The 19,681-nt window shown below is 48.4% G+C and overlaps 1 protein-coding gene across 1 annotated transcript in view; it reads left to right on the forward strand.

Annotated features, from left to right (window-relative positions):
• Positions 1-19,681, forward strand: part of LOC131916537 (slit homolog 3 protein-like) — a 562,664-nt gene that overhangs the window by 484,859 nt on the left and 58,124 nt on the right. The window contains exons 11-14 of the mRNA XM_059269895.1: positions 1-71; positions 16,588-16,656; positions 18,784-18,855; positions 19,439-19,510. Coding sequence (XP_059125878.1) covers positions 1-71; positions 16,588-16,656; positions 18,784-18,855; positions 19,439-19,510 — 284 coding nt within the window. The remainder of the gene's footprint in view (positions 72-16,587; positions 16,657-18,783; positions 18,856-19,438; positions 19,511-19,681) is intronic.

Consider the following 19,681-nt stretch of genomic DNA (forward strand, 5'->3'; position numbering starts at 1 on the left):
ACGGTGGTACGATGCAGCAACAGGGGCCTCCGTGCCCTCCCCAAAGGCATGCCGAAGGACGTGACCGAACTGTAGGTACCACCCCCAGTCCCCAACCCCCCCCCCGCCCCCCCCCCCCCCGCCGCAGCCTCAGCAGCAGCAACCTTCCTGCTGTACCCCATCATCTCAAGGGAGGGCGTGGGGACATGTCTGGATATCTGCAGAGCTTCTCTCAGACAGTGGTTGGGAGCTTTGACTGGTGTTGGGGGGGCGGGGGGTTGAAGGGACAGGCCGACTCCACACATCTCCATCTGGTCAGAGAGGCATGTCTGACCCTCCTCTCTCTAAAGATACTCCAGAGTGCAAGTGGGCTGCCACATTTCTTGCACCCTCCAGAATGTATAGGCTACCTCTGTGCTGGACCCTGCCTTCCTGGACCCTGTGAAGCCTCCGTCTAACCCTAGTGGTAGCACAGGGTGTTATGAAAGGCTCTTTTTGTGCACTGGAGGGCCCACTTCCAATGTGATCCCATCCCTCCTTCGAGCCATCCCGTCAAGCAGGTGATGTGCCGGCGGTGCTCCGTTGCACCCGTTCTAGAACATCTTCCCAACTCGGGTTCCTCACAGTCACCCCCCCCCCATCTTGTTCCTGGACCGGAAGCTCCAAGATAAATGAAACAGGCGCCGCGTTCTCTTTGGAGGGCTCACAGTACTGGAGGCAGCACCCTGTCTGGCTCAGCGGGAGATCGGCCTAGTTCTCCGGCAGGCATAGGTGCTCGCCATCTGCTGCAGAAGAACATCACGGGCTGGCACGGGCTGGCACCGCCTGCCCGTGCTTTGTGACGCTGCCCTCTTCCGTACCGTCATCCCATGGGGATGAGGTGCCTCATATGTCAGGCTCGCTGCCAACATGGAGAGGTGACACTTAGCAAAGCAGGTGGGCCCAGCACTCAGGAGGCTTGTGGTCTCTCTGGGGAAAGGAGACATCTGTTCTGTCGTCCCTGGAGCTCCCACGACTCGGTGAAAGGTGAGAGGAGAAAAGGGGAGGCAAAGGAGAGGTTTGCCGAGGTGTGCTCCTCAGAGAAAGCTTCTCTGGGACACGACACTGAGGCTGTGCTCAGAAGGGCCAGCGGGAGCAGGTCCCTTGTGGGGCAGAAGGATCGGGACAGGTAGAAGTAGCTCCACCGGTGGAGACCCTGGAAGTGAGGGGGCTGACAGTGGGTCAGGGTGTCCAAGCAGCAAGACTCACACCGCCACTCACACCCACACTGCCACACTCGTGTGTCAGAACTCCGTCCCACACCCCAGGCCCACTCCTCTGCTAGGGCCATCTGGGCTCATAGCCTCAGACATAATTGACAAAATGTGACGTGACCCAGATTCCTTCCGGGGAATCTCTCTCACCTCCCAGGCCAGTGTCTCCTACGTGGGCTGTGTGCACACCAGCCCTTTAGAATGCAAACAGATGCTAGGTGGGACTGTCACTTCTGGCATTCCCTGGTGCTCAGACAGGTTGTCATGGGGACTGGCAGCCCCGGGGAAGGAAAGGAGGTCTGACAGTCGCTAAGAGTCCCTGTCAGCATGGGTATAGGCTGAGGCTGAACCCTCGAAAGTCTGGGTGAACAAATACAATGTCATGTGGTGAGCTGTGTCCAGGCAGAGGAGCAGCGGAAAATGGCCCTGGAATGTGCTCCTTCCTGGCCAGATGGGTGCCGAGTGACATGTCAAAATGCAGAAATGCCATGAAGACAGCTCATGAGTGCTTTTCTCTAAGATTCGGGCCACAGAGACTGAAATAGCAAAAATAACTGGGGCTCTGTGCCTTTAGAGGACCTCTAATTATTTTCTGTGGAAGAGATGATGTCTCCCAGCCAATCACGGCTTCTAGTGCACTCCAAGGAACTCAGTTCTGGTGCTGAACCATCTCCTGGACCAAATAGGGATGAGGAAGCAGGAAAGTGAGTTTCTCAAGGAAAGTGAGAGCCAGTAGGCCTGGCACACAGTGCCATGGGGCCCCAGCTTGGGACCTTCTTAAGTTTTTTCAGCACTCCAAGAACATGTGCTTGCCGGGCACACTGTGATAGTTGACACAGAGAAACTAACACAGACCATTTCGAAATAGCTCTCTCTTATTCTATCTAAAAACGATTCCATACCCACCACATATTTATGTAAGCAGTGTGTGGGTGAGACACACCAGCAGTTGAAGCGAGAAGGGTGACCCTGTGTGGTTGTTGCAGATCTTTAAGGTCTTCTGGCTTCATGGCAACCCTGGTGCCTGTTCTGCACCCTCAAGTTGTTCGGGTGAAGTTGAAGGAGAAAGGCCAGCTTCACACAGACATGTGGTTGGAACAGGAAGGAGCATTTTAAGAGTCCCTTCCGATACGGGTGGATTTTCATCATTGATCATACCACAGGCAATGGGATCTTCTGAAAGGGTAGCTGCCGCGTGGAACACGTATCCATTAATTTACCTCTTCTGTTACCCTAAACCACACTAGTCTGTTCACTTTGGGTAGTACTGTCCCCCAGCTGGGATCTACAGCATCACACACTGGTCACTTAGATCAGTCCACTGAGTCACGAAGTTCTTCCGGGTCATGACGTATTCCTTTGTCCCGTAGAGAAAACTTCGTGTCGCTGACATGCCCACTGGTCAGTTTCCCATCGGAGAAGTCTTCAGTAAGAGGGAGCTTGTCCCTGGGCGGTGGTGGCACATGCCTTTAATCCCAGCGTTCAGGAGGCAGAGGCAGATGGATCTCTGTGAGTTTGAGGACAACCTGGTCTACACAGTGAGTTCCAAGACAGCCAGGGCTACACAGAGAGACCCTGTCTCGTAAAACCAAGATAAAAGGAGGGAGAAGGGACTGTCGAGCTCAATCCAAGTTTTCAAAAATATTAATATTCATGTGAAAGGCCCAATTCAATCACCGGCAACAAATACCATCTGTGCTTTGCCCTGTGTCCTCTTTTTACTCATTTTCCAGATTACACTCTGGTAAATGCCCCTGTCTGAAAAGACGCTACCAGTCATTCCTTTAAATAGAAATAGCATTTCGTGGGAGGATCCCGAAGCAGCTAGTTCAGTGAGCAAGGCCGTGGGATGTCACCAAGCCTTTCACAGGCTACAGAAAGGCTGTGTGTGCACGGTTCATTTTGTCACACAATTGCTAAGGAAGCAAGGACTCAGGGGTCCGGCATCTTTAACTGTTGGTCGTTTTTCCTGCCTTGTCAAGGGTGGCCTTAAGTGTGGCTTCTTTGTCGTTGTAGTTTCCTTTGTTATTTTATGTGCAGATGCACACGTAAGTGACAGTGCAGTGACTTAGGCCCTGTCATCTGCCCTAAGCTAATGTCCTTAAGCTGGTGTCCTCTGTTGGATTTTCTGCTACCAGTGCAGATGTGCTCTGAGTACAAAACAGAGGAGGTTGGTCTTTTTCTTTAAGATTCTATTTTATTTTTAGTGATATTTGTATGTGGGTTGGGGCGCATGTGCTTGCGGGTACCCACAGACATCATGACTAGAAGAGAGTATCAGATCCTCTAGAGCCGAAATGACAGGCAGTTCTGGGCCACTCGGTGTGAATGCTGGGAACCAACCTCAGGTCCTGTGCAAGAGCAGTATGCTCTCGTAATGGCTGAGCCATCTCTCCTGCACTGAAAAATAATGCCTTTCGATATTACAAAAATAATTCGGACCCCAGACTTCTGAAAGTTTCTCAGGGACCCTCAGGGGCCTGTGGGTGACACGTGGGGAACCTCAGCAGTCACTACAGCAGTCAGCAAAGAGTGTAGGGAGACACCCGTTAATAGGCAGCATCCAGGTCCTGATTGAAAGGGGGACTGTGGTGTTTTGAAAGAAAATGTCCACAAAGGGGAGTGGCACTATTAGGAGGTGTGGCCTTGTTGGAGGAAGTGTGTCACAGTGGGGGCGGGCTTTGAGGTCTCCTATGCTCAAGATACTCCCAGTGTCACAGACCACTTCCTGTTGCCTGTAGGATGTAGAACTCTCAGCTACTTCTCCAGCACCATGTCTGCCTGCATGCCACCATGTCCCACCCTGATGATAATGGACTGAACCTTTGAACTGTAAGCGATTCACCCCAGTTAAATGTTTTCCTTTATAAGAGTTGTCATGGTCATGGTGTCTCTTCCCAGCAACAGAAACTCTAACTAAGACAGGGACCTACAGGCTCTTCTCAAAATCAGGGCAAAGCATGTCAGCCCCCCAAGTCACTGAGAAACTCTGCCGCAGCAGTACCTCCCCGCTAGCAGAAAGGACAGTTAGTGCTCTGCAAATATTCTTTTATCATTGAGCCTGCCTCGCTATTCCAGAATAACTGAAGCCTAAAAATGTGTTTGCTTCCATTTACTGGAACGTTGATAGACATGGGAGTCAAGTCTACATCTCCTTTGAGGCTTGGTGAGGGATTGAGAATCTGATGCTGGGGAAATATCATTCACAGCTCAGCCCTTATTTATATCATACCTAGGCCATTTGGGTTCTTTGTCTGAAAACCATAACCATGAATGCATCTTTTAACTGATATCCCCAGAACAAAAGAGGCGTACAACTGTCTCCTCACCCAGACACAGTCGCTGGAAGAAGGGATTAGTATTCAGCCACCAGGTCTGCCACATCCTGAGAAGCAGACTGGCGACGTGCACATGTATGTGCTGTGTAGACGCCCAAAGCCTGGTAAAAAAAAGATGGAATAGGGAAGGCAGACACAGGGCTGGCACATGTCTTGGAGAACAATTGTGGCCAGAGATGATGTCAAGGATGCATTGCAGGGAGGGGAGAACCTGGTCTGCTCTCTCCAACAGGTTCAGGAGAGGAGGTGGGGTTCCAGAAAGCAGCTGGAGGGAAGCTTCTCCCCGGCTGTTGGTTACGTGGGGTATGGACATGCACTCAGAACAGGGCAGAACAGGGCAGCCAGTGACCAACACCGGGACACAGCATGCCCCGAGATGAGGATGAATCCAGGAGACTCTGCCTGCACTGGCCTTCGGGAGAGCGAGGCAGGAAGTCATGTTCAAACCCACACTGCTGCCAGAGCACTTAAACCACTGTGCCGGGTGCAGTGTGGCCTGTTTAAAAATAGGTGGCCCCGTCTGCTCCTGCCGGGCACACTCCTGGACGAGCAACACCGTTCCCATTTTCATTTATTTATTTTTACATTTGTTTGATGGGGATGGGGGTGCATGTGCCACAGAGTGCATCGTGGAGGTCAGAGGACAACCTGTGGGAATCGGTGCTCTCCCTCTGCCATGTGAGTGCTGGTGGGGATTTGAACTCAGATTGTCAAACTCAGCAGCAAGCACCCTTACCTGCTGAGCCATATTGCCGACCCTGATCATTCTGATCTTCCCCATCAGATTGCTAAGGCTTGGGAAAGTTGAGTGACTTTGTAATTTTTTTAATTATTATTTTTAGTTGACAGAGTGATGAAATACTTACAGGATACCGTGCAACATTTAAATCCGTGTAAACAACACATAATGATCAGAGTAGAGAAATCGTGATACCTAGCCCCACAAGCTTGACGTTCAGAGTCCTCCCTGCTGGCTGGATCGAGTGGGGCAATAGTCATTGCCACGGCTTCTGTTATGCTATGGAGCAGTGGTTCTCAATCTTCCTAACACTGCAGTCCTTTAATACAGTTCCTTGTGTTGTGGTGACACCCCCCGCAACCGTAAATTATTTCTGCTGCTACTTGATAACTGTGGTTTTGCTTCTATCATGAATCGTAATGTAAATACCTGATATGCAGAATATCTGATATTTTACTGGGGGGTCACGACCCACAGGTTGAGAACCACTGATGCAGAGTATTCTAGCGTTTTCCTCCTGCCCGCCTGCTCCCTATGCCATTACCCACCCTCCTTCATTTCCCTCATTTTTCCAGCCTGGGGAAAGCCATAGCTCTTTCCACCTCCCTGAGGCCAGCTGTTTAACTTCCACATTCTAGTGCGAACTACGCAGCTTTGGATTTTCAGAGCCCGCTTACAGCAACCTGCCCAACAGCTGCAGAGCTGCACAGATTCAAGCTCTTGCTGTCTGCCCCCACCACAGTATGACTAATACATCACTTCCCAGTGCACAGGCCCACGTCCCTTTCTTGCTGCCTGGTGAGCAGTTTCCTGGGGTTTTGTGACATCCAGCCATGTCTGTCACCTGCATTGGCGGGAAAAGAAAGACCAGGAGTCCTGCCATTATTGCTTGGGCACCATGTCCCGTCCAGTCCATTCTGACAACAGCCCTTCTCGAGCCATGCAGCTGCTGCCAGCAAAGGGGCTGCCTCTTCATCTCCTATGTTGGGCATGCTTTCCCAGCATTGAACAGAGTCACAGCCCAGCCTGCCTATATTCCTTGACTCTCTCTGTGTCTTAGTTAGGGTTCCTTTCGCCACGATGAAACACCGTGGCCAAAAAGCAAGTTGTGAAGTTAAGGATTTATTTGGCTTATACTTCAGTATCACTCCATCTTCGAAGGAAGTCAGGACAGGAACTCAAGCAGGCAGAAACCTGGAGATAGGAGCTGATGCAGAGGCCATGGAGGGGTGCTGCTTACTGGCTTGCTCCACATGGCTTGCTCAGCCTGCTTGCTTATAGAACCTAGGACCACCATCCCAGGGATGGCACCAACCACAGAGGGCTGCGACCCCTCCCACCTCCACACCCTGTCAATCACTAAATAAGAAAATGACTGACAGGCCTACCTACAACCTGATCTTACAGAGGCATTTTTTTAATTGAAGGTCCCTCCTCTCAGATGACGTAAGCTTGTGTCACGTTGACATATCCAGCACACCTTGACCCAGGGAGAGCCAGAGGATACCCCAGCCAGCTACAGGTTCACCCCAGCTTTGGAGAGAGGCTTCCTCTGAGCATGGTAGGATCCTAATGTCGTCCTGGCTCAGAGAGACCTCAGCAGGAAGCATTAGAAGAACATCCTTGTCAGGGATCTCAGGTGGTTGAGGGAGCTGAGGAAGACTGGTCCCTAGTAGAGCTGGGATTCTATTCAATCCTGGAAACTCACGCCTAGTGTAAGGCAAGGATTGAGGCTGAGAGCAGGATGCTCCTTCACTCATTCATGCAGTCCGCTGGTATGCTTCAGGAGACTGGAGTTGGAGTAGAGCGGTCAGGGTCACCATCATGTCCCTGATCCTGGAGACTTAAGAAGAGAGAGAACACAATGTAAAAACCAGCCTGTGGCTGAGTCATATTCCTCAGGAGCATTCAGGAAGAAAGCACATGCCTGGAGAAGCCCCTCCTGGTAGGAAGGTCTTCTGTTCAAATGCCTGGATCCCTGGGGGAGCAGGTAGCCTAAGAAAGAAGATGTATGTGCTGGGGAACTTGAGATGGTCATGTGCAGGCTGAGGGCCAGAGGAGGGCAGACTCTCCACACGTGGGGATACACAAGAGCAGACAAACGTTGTGATCAGCAGAATGGACTGATGCTGTTCTCCTCACAGCAAAACATGCTGGCAGCAAGAGAGGAAGTGAAAGCTTTCTTCTGATAATCATGTGTATCACTAGGCGGAGGGGAGTGTGTGTGTGTATACACATATATGAATATATATGTATTCAAATGTATTTTTAAAAATTGTTCAACACTAGTGTGCTGGGCACTAAAATTTATCCATAGGGACCCTCATAATACTTCATGGTAATGATTATCATAAGCTCCATTTACAGCTCTATAAATACAAGTTCAGAGAGGTTAAATGCCTTGCCTACATGCACACAGCTATTAGATAGCCAGAATGACGGCTGAGCTTCCCCGACTTCCCCGAGGCCTCTGGTGGAAATCCTGGCCTGGAGTGGGGTCTCCTGAAAGGTGGCTGTCTTCTCCACCTTCATTCAGCGGGTCCTGGAATTCTTCGTGAGAACCTGTCTGCTCTGCAAAGCTTACAATGGGAGCAGAGAGCCGGGAGTGTTCATGCAAGGAGATCTGTGTGGATTTTCATGCAAGGCAGGTGTGTTCTCGGGAGTGAAGGCTGAAAGAGAGCATTTAAATTCAGGTCAATGCAAAGGTTGACCTGCCGGAAAAGCTGCCGCAGTTCTGAGGCCTGGGGCAGAGGGCAGGCTCCGGAATGGTCCCTCCGGGCTCCACTGCAGCTATAGACAACTTTGGAGTTGAGAGCATTCATCAAGGGCCTCCTACAAAGGCAGCGTCCCTCACTGCTGCATCTGCATTTCTGAAGCAGAGTTTTTTGATTCTGTGCCTTCCAAGCCATGACGCCAGGGCACTGGGACTACCCGGTGGTACCGAAAGCAGCTCCCTCTGGCTCGGTAATGCCAAATGCAGCTCCCCTGGGAATTTCTGGGATTTTCATGACGTTTCCTGAGCCACTGCCAGTCAGTGTGTGGGAAGGCCATAGTGAGCATTCTGACATGACTCCACAGACAGACTCTGCCGCCAGGGACTGAAACACAATGTAATGCCCAGAGCCTTGGAGACTTACAATGTCACCTGTGGGTGGGGGAGCTGAAATGTGGGAGGCAGGCTGAAGCTGGGGGCTTAAGGGGTGATATCACAGGAGGAAACCTGACCAGGCAGAGAGGCTGGGCCAGTGCAGGCAGGGAGCTGACCTGACCACCCTCTCTTTGGTGATTCTGGGAAAGACAAGGCCAGCGCCACTGCAACCCGGGGTCATCAGAGGGTCAGACATGAGATGAACCAGAGAAGGGATGTAAGGCCCTTGTAATTTCCTGTCTGGACTTGGCCAGGTTATCACGGTCAAATTCTTGGTCTGGATGTTTCTGTGAGTGTATTTTATAGGTGCAGTTAGCATCTGCAGTTGGTAGACATCACAAGCAACGGAGCTTCCGACAGCGGGCGGGGAGCAAAACTCAGGTGGTTCACTGTGCTTGCAAAGGGAGACAGGAAGACTTCCAGATGGGCAAACGCTGGGCTCTTCAGTTCAGTCACTCCTGCTGTATCCAAAGACTGAGGCGGAGACAGTGTCCTGAGCACATCATGGAGACTGTTTGAGAAGCTCGGTGGCCCCCTCTCCTTTCTCCCAGTCTCCTGGACGATGAGATAAACAGCTCAGTTTACCCTTGGTTAACATGGTTAGCCCAGGTGACTCCAACTTCTCTGAAATGTAGCAGAGCGCTCTGTGGTTTGACTGGCGTTACCTAGGATTTTCTGGATTTACCGAAACACATGAAGTCATGTAGATTAGACAGCAGTCGGGAGGCTGTGATGTGGGATGAGCCTTAGGCTCGGGGGAGCAAACTGAAAGCGAAGCGGGGCCTCCAGCCCCTTGGAGTTCTCCACCGCAGTCCCTTGCACCTTCTCTCCAAAGCACAGCTTTAGATCTCTTCATGTGCACGCCTCTTCTTCCATGGCTATCTTATTTACCAGCATAGACAGTGCCTGGCACATGGCAGCTGCTTAATAAATACTCTGCTTGAGTGGATGGATGGATGGATGGATGAATGCTCAGCTCCTTGGCCTGAGATCACAACCTAAGTGTGTGCACGGCTGAATTTTAGCCCCTGAATAAAGCTTCCTGGAGGCAGAAATGGGATTTGCCTTATAGCTTAGCCTCACACATAACAGGCTCCCAAGAAAGGACCAAATGAGGACACTACCCAGTATGCCCTGGCACCTTGAGGCTTTCTGAGTCCTGCCCAGAGTTCTGTGCCATGAGGCTTCCTCAGGGCTGGCCACTGGAGGAGAATCTCCAGGTCTCAATTGAAGATGATATACATTTCAACTTCTCTGCCATTGCCAAGGTTGCCCATGCCCTCGTAACCCATCTCTGCTCAGTTTGGTCACTTTGTAGTGGGTCGTGGATACCCAGCTGTGGTGGTTTGACTAGGTATGGCCCCCATAGACTCATGTATTTAAATGCTTGGTCCATAGGGAGTGGCACTATTGGGAGGTGTGGCCTTGTTGGAGGAAGTGTGTCACTGTGGAGGCAGGCTTTGAGGTCTCAGCTGCTCAAGCTGTGTCCAATGTCACAGTCACTTCTGCTGCCCACAGAGCCAGATGTGGAACTCTCAGCTCCTTCTCCAGCACCGTGTCTGCCTGCATGCCACCATGTGTCCTGCCATGTTGATAATGGACTAAACCTCTGAAACTATAAGCCAGCCCCCAATTAAATGTTTTCCTTTTAAGAGCTGACATGGCCATGGTGTCTTTTCACAGCCGTAGAAACCCTAACTAAGACAGCAGCCATGTGTTAGCAACTTGTTACCCAACATTAGGTCTTAGCAAGCATATTAGAAATGCAGATTCTCCAGTCCTACCCTAGACCTTCCGGATCAGAACCAGCTTTGTTCAAGTGATCCCAGGACATTTACAGGTTAAAGTTTGAGAAGCCCTGAGATAGCAGAAGAGCGACCTCATGGAACTGAAGACAGGCCCCAGGCAGACAAGTGACAGTGACAGCATATACCACAAGTGCTGTGTGGAAGGGAACTCACCCCCAGAGAGCCAAGATGGTCTTGAAAGTGTCCTTAACAAATCTTCACTTGTGTCCTCAGCAACAGGAGGCCTAGGGGAAAGGACTTAGAGTGGAGGGGTGAATAAACTGGCCTGTGGCCCCTCCTGAGGGGAGACATGACAAGGAGTGTCTTATAATTCAGGACCACATAAATTACATTGAGACTGCTTGCTCCTGTGAAACTGAAGTCTGCAGAATTCGCCTCATCCTAGCTGAGCAAGTCTGTGCAGGAGCCTGGGGTCTGGTGGGTCACAGTTTGTCTGAAAAGGGTCCTGTCTGTTAGGCATCTTCATCTGTAGCTTGGCCCCCACTGTCCTGTGCCCCTTGTGACACAGACGTGCCCCTCTTCCCTTATTTCCAAACAAGACATCAGAGATCCTCAGCATTGAACTCCAGCTCATTTTTAAAATGTTTTTGTTGGGCCTAGAGAGATGACTTAGCAGTTAAGAGTACTGGCTGTTCCTGCAGAGGACCTGGGTTCAATTCCCAGCACCCACATAATGGTTCACAAGCATCTGTAACTCCAGTTCCCAAGGAACCAATGCCCTCTGTGGGCACCAGATAAACACATGGTATATACATATACATGTAAGCAAAACACTTGTACAGATAAAATAAATATTTTTTAAATAAATGTTTTGTCATATATTAATTACACACTACAGTAACTTTCATTTCATTTTGACCTTTTCCTACGCAGTATACTTCAGGCTTATTCACCCCTGGTGCCCTGTCTAGCCCCCATCCCGTTCCACTGATTGCTTTCCTCTCTCTAACTCACCCCACTTCTAGTTTTTAATCCCTTTTATTTATGACCCAGTAAGTTTCATTCAGGTTGCTTGCCAGAGGCTTGTTTATGGTGCACACTTACCTTGTTTACAGTGCACACTTACCTTGTGTATGGTGCACACTTACCTTGTGTACGGTGCACACTTACCTTGTTTACGGTACACACTTACCTTGTTTACAGTGCACACTTACCTTGTTTACAGTGCACACTTACCTGGCCAGTGGCAGTGCCGCACGCAGTGTCCACGGCTGACTAGGAGTGTTGATGGCAGCCCTCCTCAGTAGGCTACAGAGCCCCCTGTAATACAGTGAAAGTTAGCCAACCAGAAGTTACCAGCACAGCTCCAGCTTCGTTTCTCCATGCCCTGCCCACAGGACATCAAGTATCTTCAAAGATAGGGGCTTCCCGTCCAGTTCTGGTAGGCAGTGAACAGCAGTGACAGTTATGTGTAGTGTCTGGAAGGGGGCGGTCTTAGGGACCTCCCTAAACAACTCTTAACAGCAGTATCTCACATATGGCACTGGGACTTTCATTCAATAACCTATGGCTTCTGGGAGCAGCTTTAGCCACCCACACATTGTACCTCCATTCAAGCTTCATTTTTAATAGAACGTTTGTTTGATTGGCTTACAGGTAATAGATTTCCTTATGGCTTTTTCACACATCATTAGTTTGGACTGACACACACACACACACACACACACACACACACACACACACACACACATACACACATACCCACACACCCCTACTTTTCCTTCCCCCATCTCCCTGCCTCCCATCCCCATGTAAACCTTTTCTGTTTCCCCCATCCACTATCAGGCCACACGTTCTATCACTTCCCCTTACCTTAGAGAATCTTTTCCCGCCTCTCTGATTGGCCCTTTTCTAGTTTCCTGAGCTCTACACACATTGTTTCCCACCTAAATGCACATATATAAAAATCAGAAGCTGGGCTCTGCATGTGGGAGAGAATGTTCGGCGTTTGTCTTTCCAAACCTAGGCTACCGCACTCAGACTAATGTTTCCAGTTCCATCTATTTTCCTGCACATTTCATAATTTCATTTTACGGCTGAATAAAATTCCATGTGTACATGGACCACATTTTCATTATCTGTTCATCGGTTGATGGACATCTAGGCTGAATCCATTTCCTAGCTAGTGTGAATAGAACAGTGGGGAACGTGGATGAGCAAATGTCTCTGTGGTGGGATGGAGAGTCTTCTGGGTACACACCAAGGAGTACTGGAGCTGGGTCCTACGGAAATTCTATTTTTAGCTTTTAAAGAACCCCCCAGACAGATGTCATAGTGGCTGTACCATTTACATTCGCATTGACGGTGACCAACAGTCCACCTTTCCACATATCCTGGACAGCATTTATTGTCATTTGTTTTATCCATAATAGCCGTTCTGACTGGGGGTGCGGTGGAATTTCAGAGTAGTTTTCATTTACATTTCCCTGATGGCTAAGGATGTTGAGCACATTTTAAAATATTTATCGGCCGTTCATCTTTCTCCTTTTGAGAACTCTCTGTTACGTTCCTTGGCCTGTTTTTGCCTCTGAGTTGTTTGTTTGTTTTGTGTCTTCAGTTTTTTTTTAGTTGTTTGTATATTTCAGATATTAATCAGCTGTCAGATGTATCCATGGCAGAGATTGTTCTCCCATTCTATAGGCTGTCTCCTCCCATAACTGGGTTAGTGTGGGGTATTTTGTTTTGTTTGCGTTACAGATGCTTTTTAATTTCATGAGGTTGCCTTTGTCCGTCAGTAGTTGACCTTACTTCCCGAGTGACCGGAGTCGGGGGAAGAAACTCCTTAGCTGTGCCCAGGTCTTCATTTTCTATCAGCTTTGGAGTTTCAGATCTCACATTAAGGTCTTCAGTCTCAGTTGACTTTGTGCAGGGTTGGAGAAAGGAGCCGGCTGTATTCCTGTACCGTGAATGTCCAGTTTCCCCAGCTCCACTTGTTAAGGAGGCTGTCTTTTCCTCTGTGTGTGTGTGTGTGTGTGTGTGTGTGTGTGTGTGTGTGTGTGTGTGTTCTTGTTGGTGTTTTTGTTGGTTTGGTTTGGTTTGGTTTTTGCAACTTTGTAATGAATCAGTTAGCTGTAGCAGGGTGGCTGGTGTCTCAGTTCTCACTCCTCTGTCATTGATCTGAGTCTGGTTTTGTGCCTGTACGTTGCTGTTTTTATCACTGTCACTCTGGAGTATAACTTGAAATCAGGTACAGTGATAACTACCACACTATTCTTTTTGTTCAGGATTGCTACATCTGTCTGGGGTCCTTTATGCTTCCATATGAGTTTCAGTGGGTTGTTGTTGTTGTTGTTGTTTTCTGTTTCTGTAAAGAATGATGGTGGTATTTTAATGGGCATTGCATTGAATCTGTAGATCCCTTTTGGTAGGCCAGCCGCTTCAACAGGATTAAGTCTTCCGATCCATGGGCATGAGAGAGTCTTTTTGTCTTCTAGTATCTTCATCTGTTTCCTTCTTCCTTGTTTTAACATTTTCGTTGTTTATGCCTTTCACTTCACTTGTTAGATTTTTTTCTGTATATTTGAGTGTGTTGTGAATAGAATTGTTTCCCTCATTTCTTTCAGATCTTAATTATTTGTTTGCACCGTTAGTATATAGGAAGGCTGCTGATTTTTGTGTTTAATTTTGTAGCCTGCCACATGATTGAAAATGTTTATCAGTTCTCAGAATTTTCTGGTGGAGTCTTTTTTTTTTTTTCATGTATTTTATGTGTATGAGTGCTCTACTTGCATGGATGTCTGCATGACAGAAGAGGGTATCAGATCTCATTACAGATGGTTGTGAGCTACCATGTGCTGGAAATTGAACTCAGGACCTCTGAAAGAGCAGTCAGTGCTATTAACTGCTGAGCCATCTCTCCAGCCCCCCTGGTGGAGTCTTTAGAGTCTCTTATGTATTAAATCATAGAATGTGCAAATAAAGAAATTTGACTTCATCCCTTTCTGTTTGTGTCCTTTTTACTCCCTTCTCTTCCTGCTCTGGGTAGGTTTTCCAGCACTGTATTGACTAGATGGCAGTGGACACCTTTGTGTTGTTCCTGACTTTAATCGAACTGCTTTTTCTCCATTTAGCATGCTGTTGGCTTTTCTTCATGGTAGATACCCTTAGTTATGTATGTTTCCTCCATTCCTAGCCTCTTAGAGGCTTTATCATGAAAAGATATTCGGTTATGACAAAGGCCTTTGTCTGTATCTGTTGGCTTGATCCTGTGATTTCAGTGTCCTTGAGTCCATTTTGTGATGTATTACATTGATTGATTTGCATATGTTGAATGGTCCTGGCTTCTCAGGAATGAAGCCAACTTGCTTATGGTGAGTGATCCTTTTGGTGTATTTTTGAATTCAGGTCACAAATCTTTCATTGAGATTTTTTTTTTTTGGCATCTAAGTTCATCAGGGAGATTGGTCTACGATTTTCTTTTTTGTTGTGGTGTTCTTTGGTTTGGGTGTCAGGATGATGCTGGTTTCGTGTGTGACTGTGCATGTGCACACACATGGAGGAGAGAGGACAACGTGTAGGGCATGGTTCTTTCCCTCCACCTAAAGGGTGTCCAAAATCCAACTCAGGTTACTAGGCTTGGAAGAAAACACTTTTCCCCACTGAGCCATCTCACCAGCCCAGGTTTGACCTGTTTCTGTCTTGCTAGGCCCTGAAGAACATCATTTAATTATTTAACTGAGGTCATTCTGGTTTTTAATGTAGGTACTTACAACTGTGAACCTCCCCCTTAGGACCACTTCCATTGTATTGTATAGGTTTACATGTGATCCCTCTGTATTTATTCAGTTCTAAGATTTTTTTCCTTCTTGGTTTCTTCAGTGACCCTTCCGTTCATCATTCTACAGTGTGTTGTTTAATATCCATGAGTTTGCAAATTTTCTCTGGTTTCTATTTCTTGTTGTCTAACTTTATTCCACTGTGGTCCAACAGAATAAAAGAAGTTATTTCAGTTGTCCAGTACTTGCTGAGACTTGCTTTATGTCCTAAAATGTGCTCAGTTTTAGGGGAAATTCCTTGGATTACTGAAAAGGAATATGTATTCTACAGCGTTTGGGTGGCACAGTTTGTAAACGTCTGTTCCGTCCTTTTGATCTGTGATGTCATTTAATTCTGTTGTTTCTTTGTTTACTGTTTTTGTCCAGATGGACTGTCTGTTGGTGGGAGTGGGGCACTGAAGTCATCCACGGTTACTGTGTTGGGATTAGTCTATGACTTTATATCTAGAAGAAAGATTACCTGCATTTAAAAAAAAAAAATCAACCAGTGATCTAACTCCTGATGTACAAATCCCAACACACAAAAAGTGACATGAAAAACCAAGACAACCCACCTCTTCCAAAAACTGCCAGTCCACCAAGCATCTCTTTAACATGGTGTCTCCCTTCTCTTCCGTGGGCGTGCCGAGCACCGATCACCAAGGGAGGAAGGTTTCCCACAGCGCCCCCTGCCGATGCTTCTGCCCTGGGTGTGGCTTTTCCCCCAGCTGTTCAGGGTCTGTTTTGTGATTACTGCTCTTCAGCTCTCCCCAGTTAATTCCCTGGAGGCTCTAGGAGACTGTCCCTGAGTATCACCTCACATTCCTTGTCTCCCTCAATTCAAATTTGAGTTCTTAAGACAAATGATGGCTCAGTTCCCCAACTACCCTCCCAGGAGTTAAGTAAAAGCCATGTGGAGTTGTCAGGGAGACCCGGGTTCAAATTCTAGATCAGTGGTTCTCAACCTTCCTCACACTTCAGCCCTTCAATACAGTTCCTCAGGTTGCTGTGATCCCCACAACCATAGTTATTTTCGTTGCTACTTCGTAACTGTGATTTTGCTACTGTTATGAATCATAATGTGAATATCTGATGTTCAGGATATCAGATACGTGACCCCAAAGGAGTCACGACTCACAGGTTGAGAACCACTAACCCACAGGTTAGAATCTAGATCAACTATTTGTTTCTGGGTAACCTCGAGGAAGTGGCTGCTCACCTGTGCGTGGCTGCTACTCAGACACTGTGACAAGTCAGCATCAGGTGACTGCTTCATTTACTAATATTAAACAGATTTGCACTGAATACCTTGTGTGGATCGGCAGTGTAAAGAGCCCTGCTAAGATACAGTGGAGGGCAATTTTAGCAAGAACTCTGCCATCGTGAAACTTATCAGTCTAGTGGAGAAGAATATCACCGACTGCGTGATCTCACAGTTATACGATGATGACAGATGTTGGAGGGGTGGGGGTATGAAGAGGTAACTCATGGGGGGGGGACGCTTCTCAGAGGATGGGACTAGCGTGCAGTCTCCTTCCCAGTGTTATAACTCTGCACCTCTCTTTCAGGTACCTAGAAGGAAACCACTTAACAGCGGTGCCCAAGGAGTTGTCCTCCCTTCGACAGCTGACGCTTATGTAAGGGGCCTGCCACGTGGCAGGCATTTGTTTCTCCTTCCTGAAATGGCGTGGGACATGGCTGTGGGGAGTAAGAGAGGACAGTGCTTGCTATGACAGATGCAGCAGTTCTCAACCTGCATGCCTGCATGGCGCAGGGAGAAACAGCTGGGAGGAAACGGACCAGGCTGACGTTGGAGGATTTGCCCAGCGAGGCCCGTGGGTGGGAATAGTCAAAGCGTATCATTGTGGGCTCTGAACTACCTTCCCATTGGCTTGCCTCTGACCGTCCAGGCCCCAAGCTGAATGCCTGAGCTTTCTGGAATTCCAGTTTCTTGCAAACTGTGGCTGCACTTAGATCTGCCAGGAGCAGAAGCAGGCATCCCTTCTTCCTTCTCTGGTTTCCCAGAGGATGTCCCAAGGAGATGGTTTAAACCAAGGGCCTTCAATAATGCTACAAGCTTCAGGCCTCCAAGAGCCTGAAAACCCTTGAATGGGAACTGGAGAACCTGGGCGTGGGAGAGATCCATGAGCTGTTTCCCTCAATAGTGTCACTGCTTTGCCTTGGTGGGACCTAGAGGGGTAAAGTTATTCCTTGGGCTAGTGGTAATTGATGGATGCCCATGTCTGCTTGAGAGGGGAAGGAGCCAGGCCACAAGAGACAAGCAGGGCTCTTTCACAGTGCATATCAGGGGCCCACTAATGAAAAGTTCCAGAAAGCCTCCGTTTGGTCCCCAATATCCGTATGAACATTTCTCAAACTCAGAGCTATGGACATCTGAGGCCAGATCATTATTGGTTAGGAGAATTGTCGGGATTATCATGAGAAACGAGGCAATGACCTTGGCCTCTATTAGAAGCCAGTAATACTTCCCAATAGAGTCAGCCAGAACAGTGTCTGGACATGTCATGGTGGAACAAAAGTGCTCCCAGTTGAGAACCACTGTTCTGTAGCAGTGGTCATGGACTTCTGCTGTGGGGAACTGCCCAGGAGGAGCTGTTCATGCTGTCATTTCATACTGTTGCCACGCCCACGGACAAGCATTTTCACCAGAGTATACAGGCAGGGAACCCTGGCTTCAGAAGATTCAAAAGCTCCTTGGGTGATTCCATTGTACAGCTAATAATCACCCTGCTGTTCTGGGAATTTGTCTCTAAGGAAAAGCCAGGAGGCTGTAGTGGATAGAGATCTCTTCTCTCACCAGCATTGTTCCTCCCAAGAGATGGATCAGATGGGGTAAATAAATGACAGAAAGAGGGCTGGTGATAAGAGTTGACCAGGGGGCCAGTTGTGCTGGTGCACGCCAGTAGGATTTCTGAAGGAGATGGAAGCAGGAAGATCATGAGTTCGAGGCCAGCCTGGGCTACACAATTTTTTAGCCAGGCAATGGTGGTAGTTGCCTTTAATCCCAGACCTCAGGGGGCAGAGACAGGTGAATCTTTGAGTTCTAGGCCAGCCTGGTCTACAGATTCCAGGACAGCCAGGGCTACACAAAGAAATCCTGTCTCAATAAAAAAAAAAAAAAAAGAAAGGAAGGAAGGAAGGAAGAGAGGGAGGGAAGGAGGGAGGGAGGGAGGGAAGAAGGAAGGGAGGGAGGGAGGGAGGGAGGAAGGAAGGAAGGAAGGAAGGAAGGAAGGAAGGAAGGAAGGAAAAGAAAAGAAGAACTGATCAGAGGAAGAAACATACCAGAATAGGTAGAAATTATTTTCTTGTGTATTAGATTTTGTTAGAATGAAATGGATGAATAGGCATGTAATTGAATGATTTAATCATGAATGAGTTTATAAATGGATGATGGGTGGGCAAGGACAATCTGAGTGGGAAAATTAACATTTGGATCGATGGGTGGGTGGTAGCGGGATAGCTGGAAAGTGAGAAAGTGAGTGGATAAATATGAGAATGGGTAGACATACAGATGGACAAATGGAGATGAGTGAGTATGCAGCTAGATGGATAATCACATGTGTGAGGGAATAATAGGTGAGTGGGTGAATGGACAGATGAATGAATGGATCGGTGGATGAATGGGTGCATGTGAGGTAGTGAATGGACTGATTGATAGGTGGTATACTCATGTAATAGTAGGTTGTGGGCTCCCTCAGGTACGGCTAACAGTAACTCATGGCTTTTCTGTTTTCCTTTTCTAGTGACCTGAGCAACAACAGCATCGGCATGCTGACCAATTACACCTTCAGCAACATGTCCCACCTCTCCACGCTGTGAGTACGGTGGCATCTCGTGTTTAACGTTCATGGGCATGGCCACCCAGTCTTGTAGCCCCTCAGTCCCTGGGTGCCTTGCTCTCTTGGTCCTTGGGGCCTTGGCTGCCCTAGTCAAAGGCAGATTTTAGTCATCAGAAGATGCAAAAAGGAGAGGTAGGGGCCTGGCAGATGGAGGAACTGTAAGCTAATTACCTCTGAAGAAGGCTGTCTTTGGAATGCCTTCTGGGATGCATGCATGTTCTTTCCCAGTGGAGGGTTTCCTACACAATTATATTTTGCTCAGACCCATTTATTTCCCATTAGCTCTGCACGTTGTAAGCACACACCATTTGACAGTGGAGGGGGCTGGTAGGAAAGCTGATTAGAGAGCCAGTCTGCTGTGGAACATTGGGGTGGGGGGACCCGCTTAGGAGCTTCCTGGAGTGGTAGGAGGTTTCTCTTCCCTCTGTATTACGGTCCCTTTGTCGATATATTAAACCAGGAAAATTGGAGGAGACATTTGCTTTGACGGATCCACAGTGTAAACAGTGTACCCACAAGAACAGGAGCAGTCAGTGGGCTCACATTTCTCTTTCCACAGGATCCTGAGCTACAACCGGCTGAGATGCATCCCTGTCCATGCCTTCAATGGGCTGCGGTCACTCCGAGTGCTGTGAGTCACGGGGCCTTGGGTCACCTTACATGGTACTGGATAATAGCATGAGCTCTCACCTTCCCTACTGTCCTTGGGCAAAGCCCATTCACGGCCCCCCAGCCACCCTTATTTACTCCGTAGGGTAAAGAGAATGAACCTTATGAATCAGCCATTCCTGAGGCTCAGCAC

Source organism: Peromyscus eremicus, chromosome 8a, assembly GCF_949786415.1.
Source record: "Peromyscus eremicus chromosome 8a, PerEre_H2_v1, whole genome shotgun sequence".
Lineage (NCBI taxonomy): Eukaryota > Metazoa > Chordata > Mammalia > Rodentia > Cricetidae > Peromyscus > Peromyscus eremicus.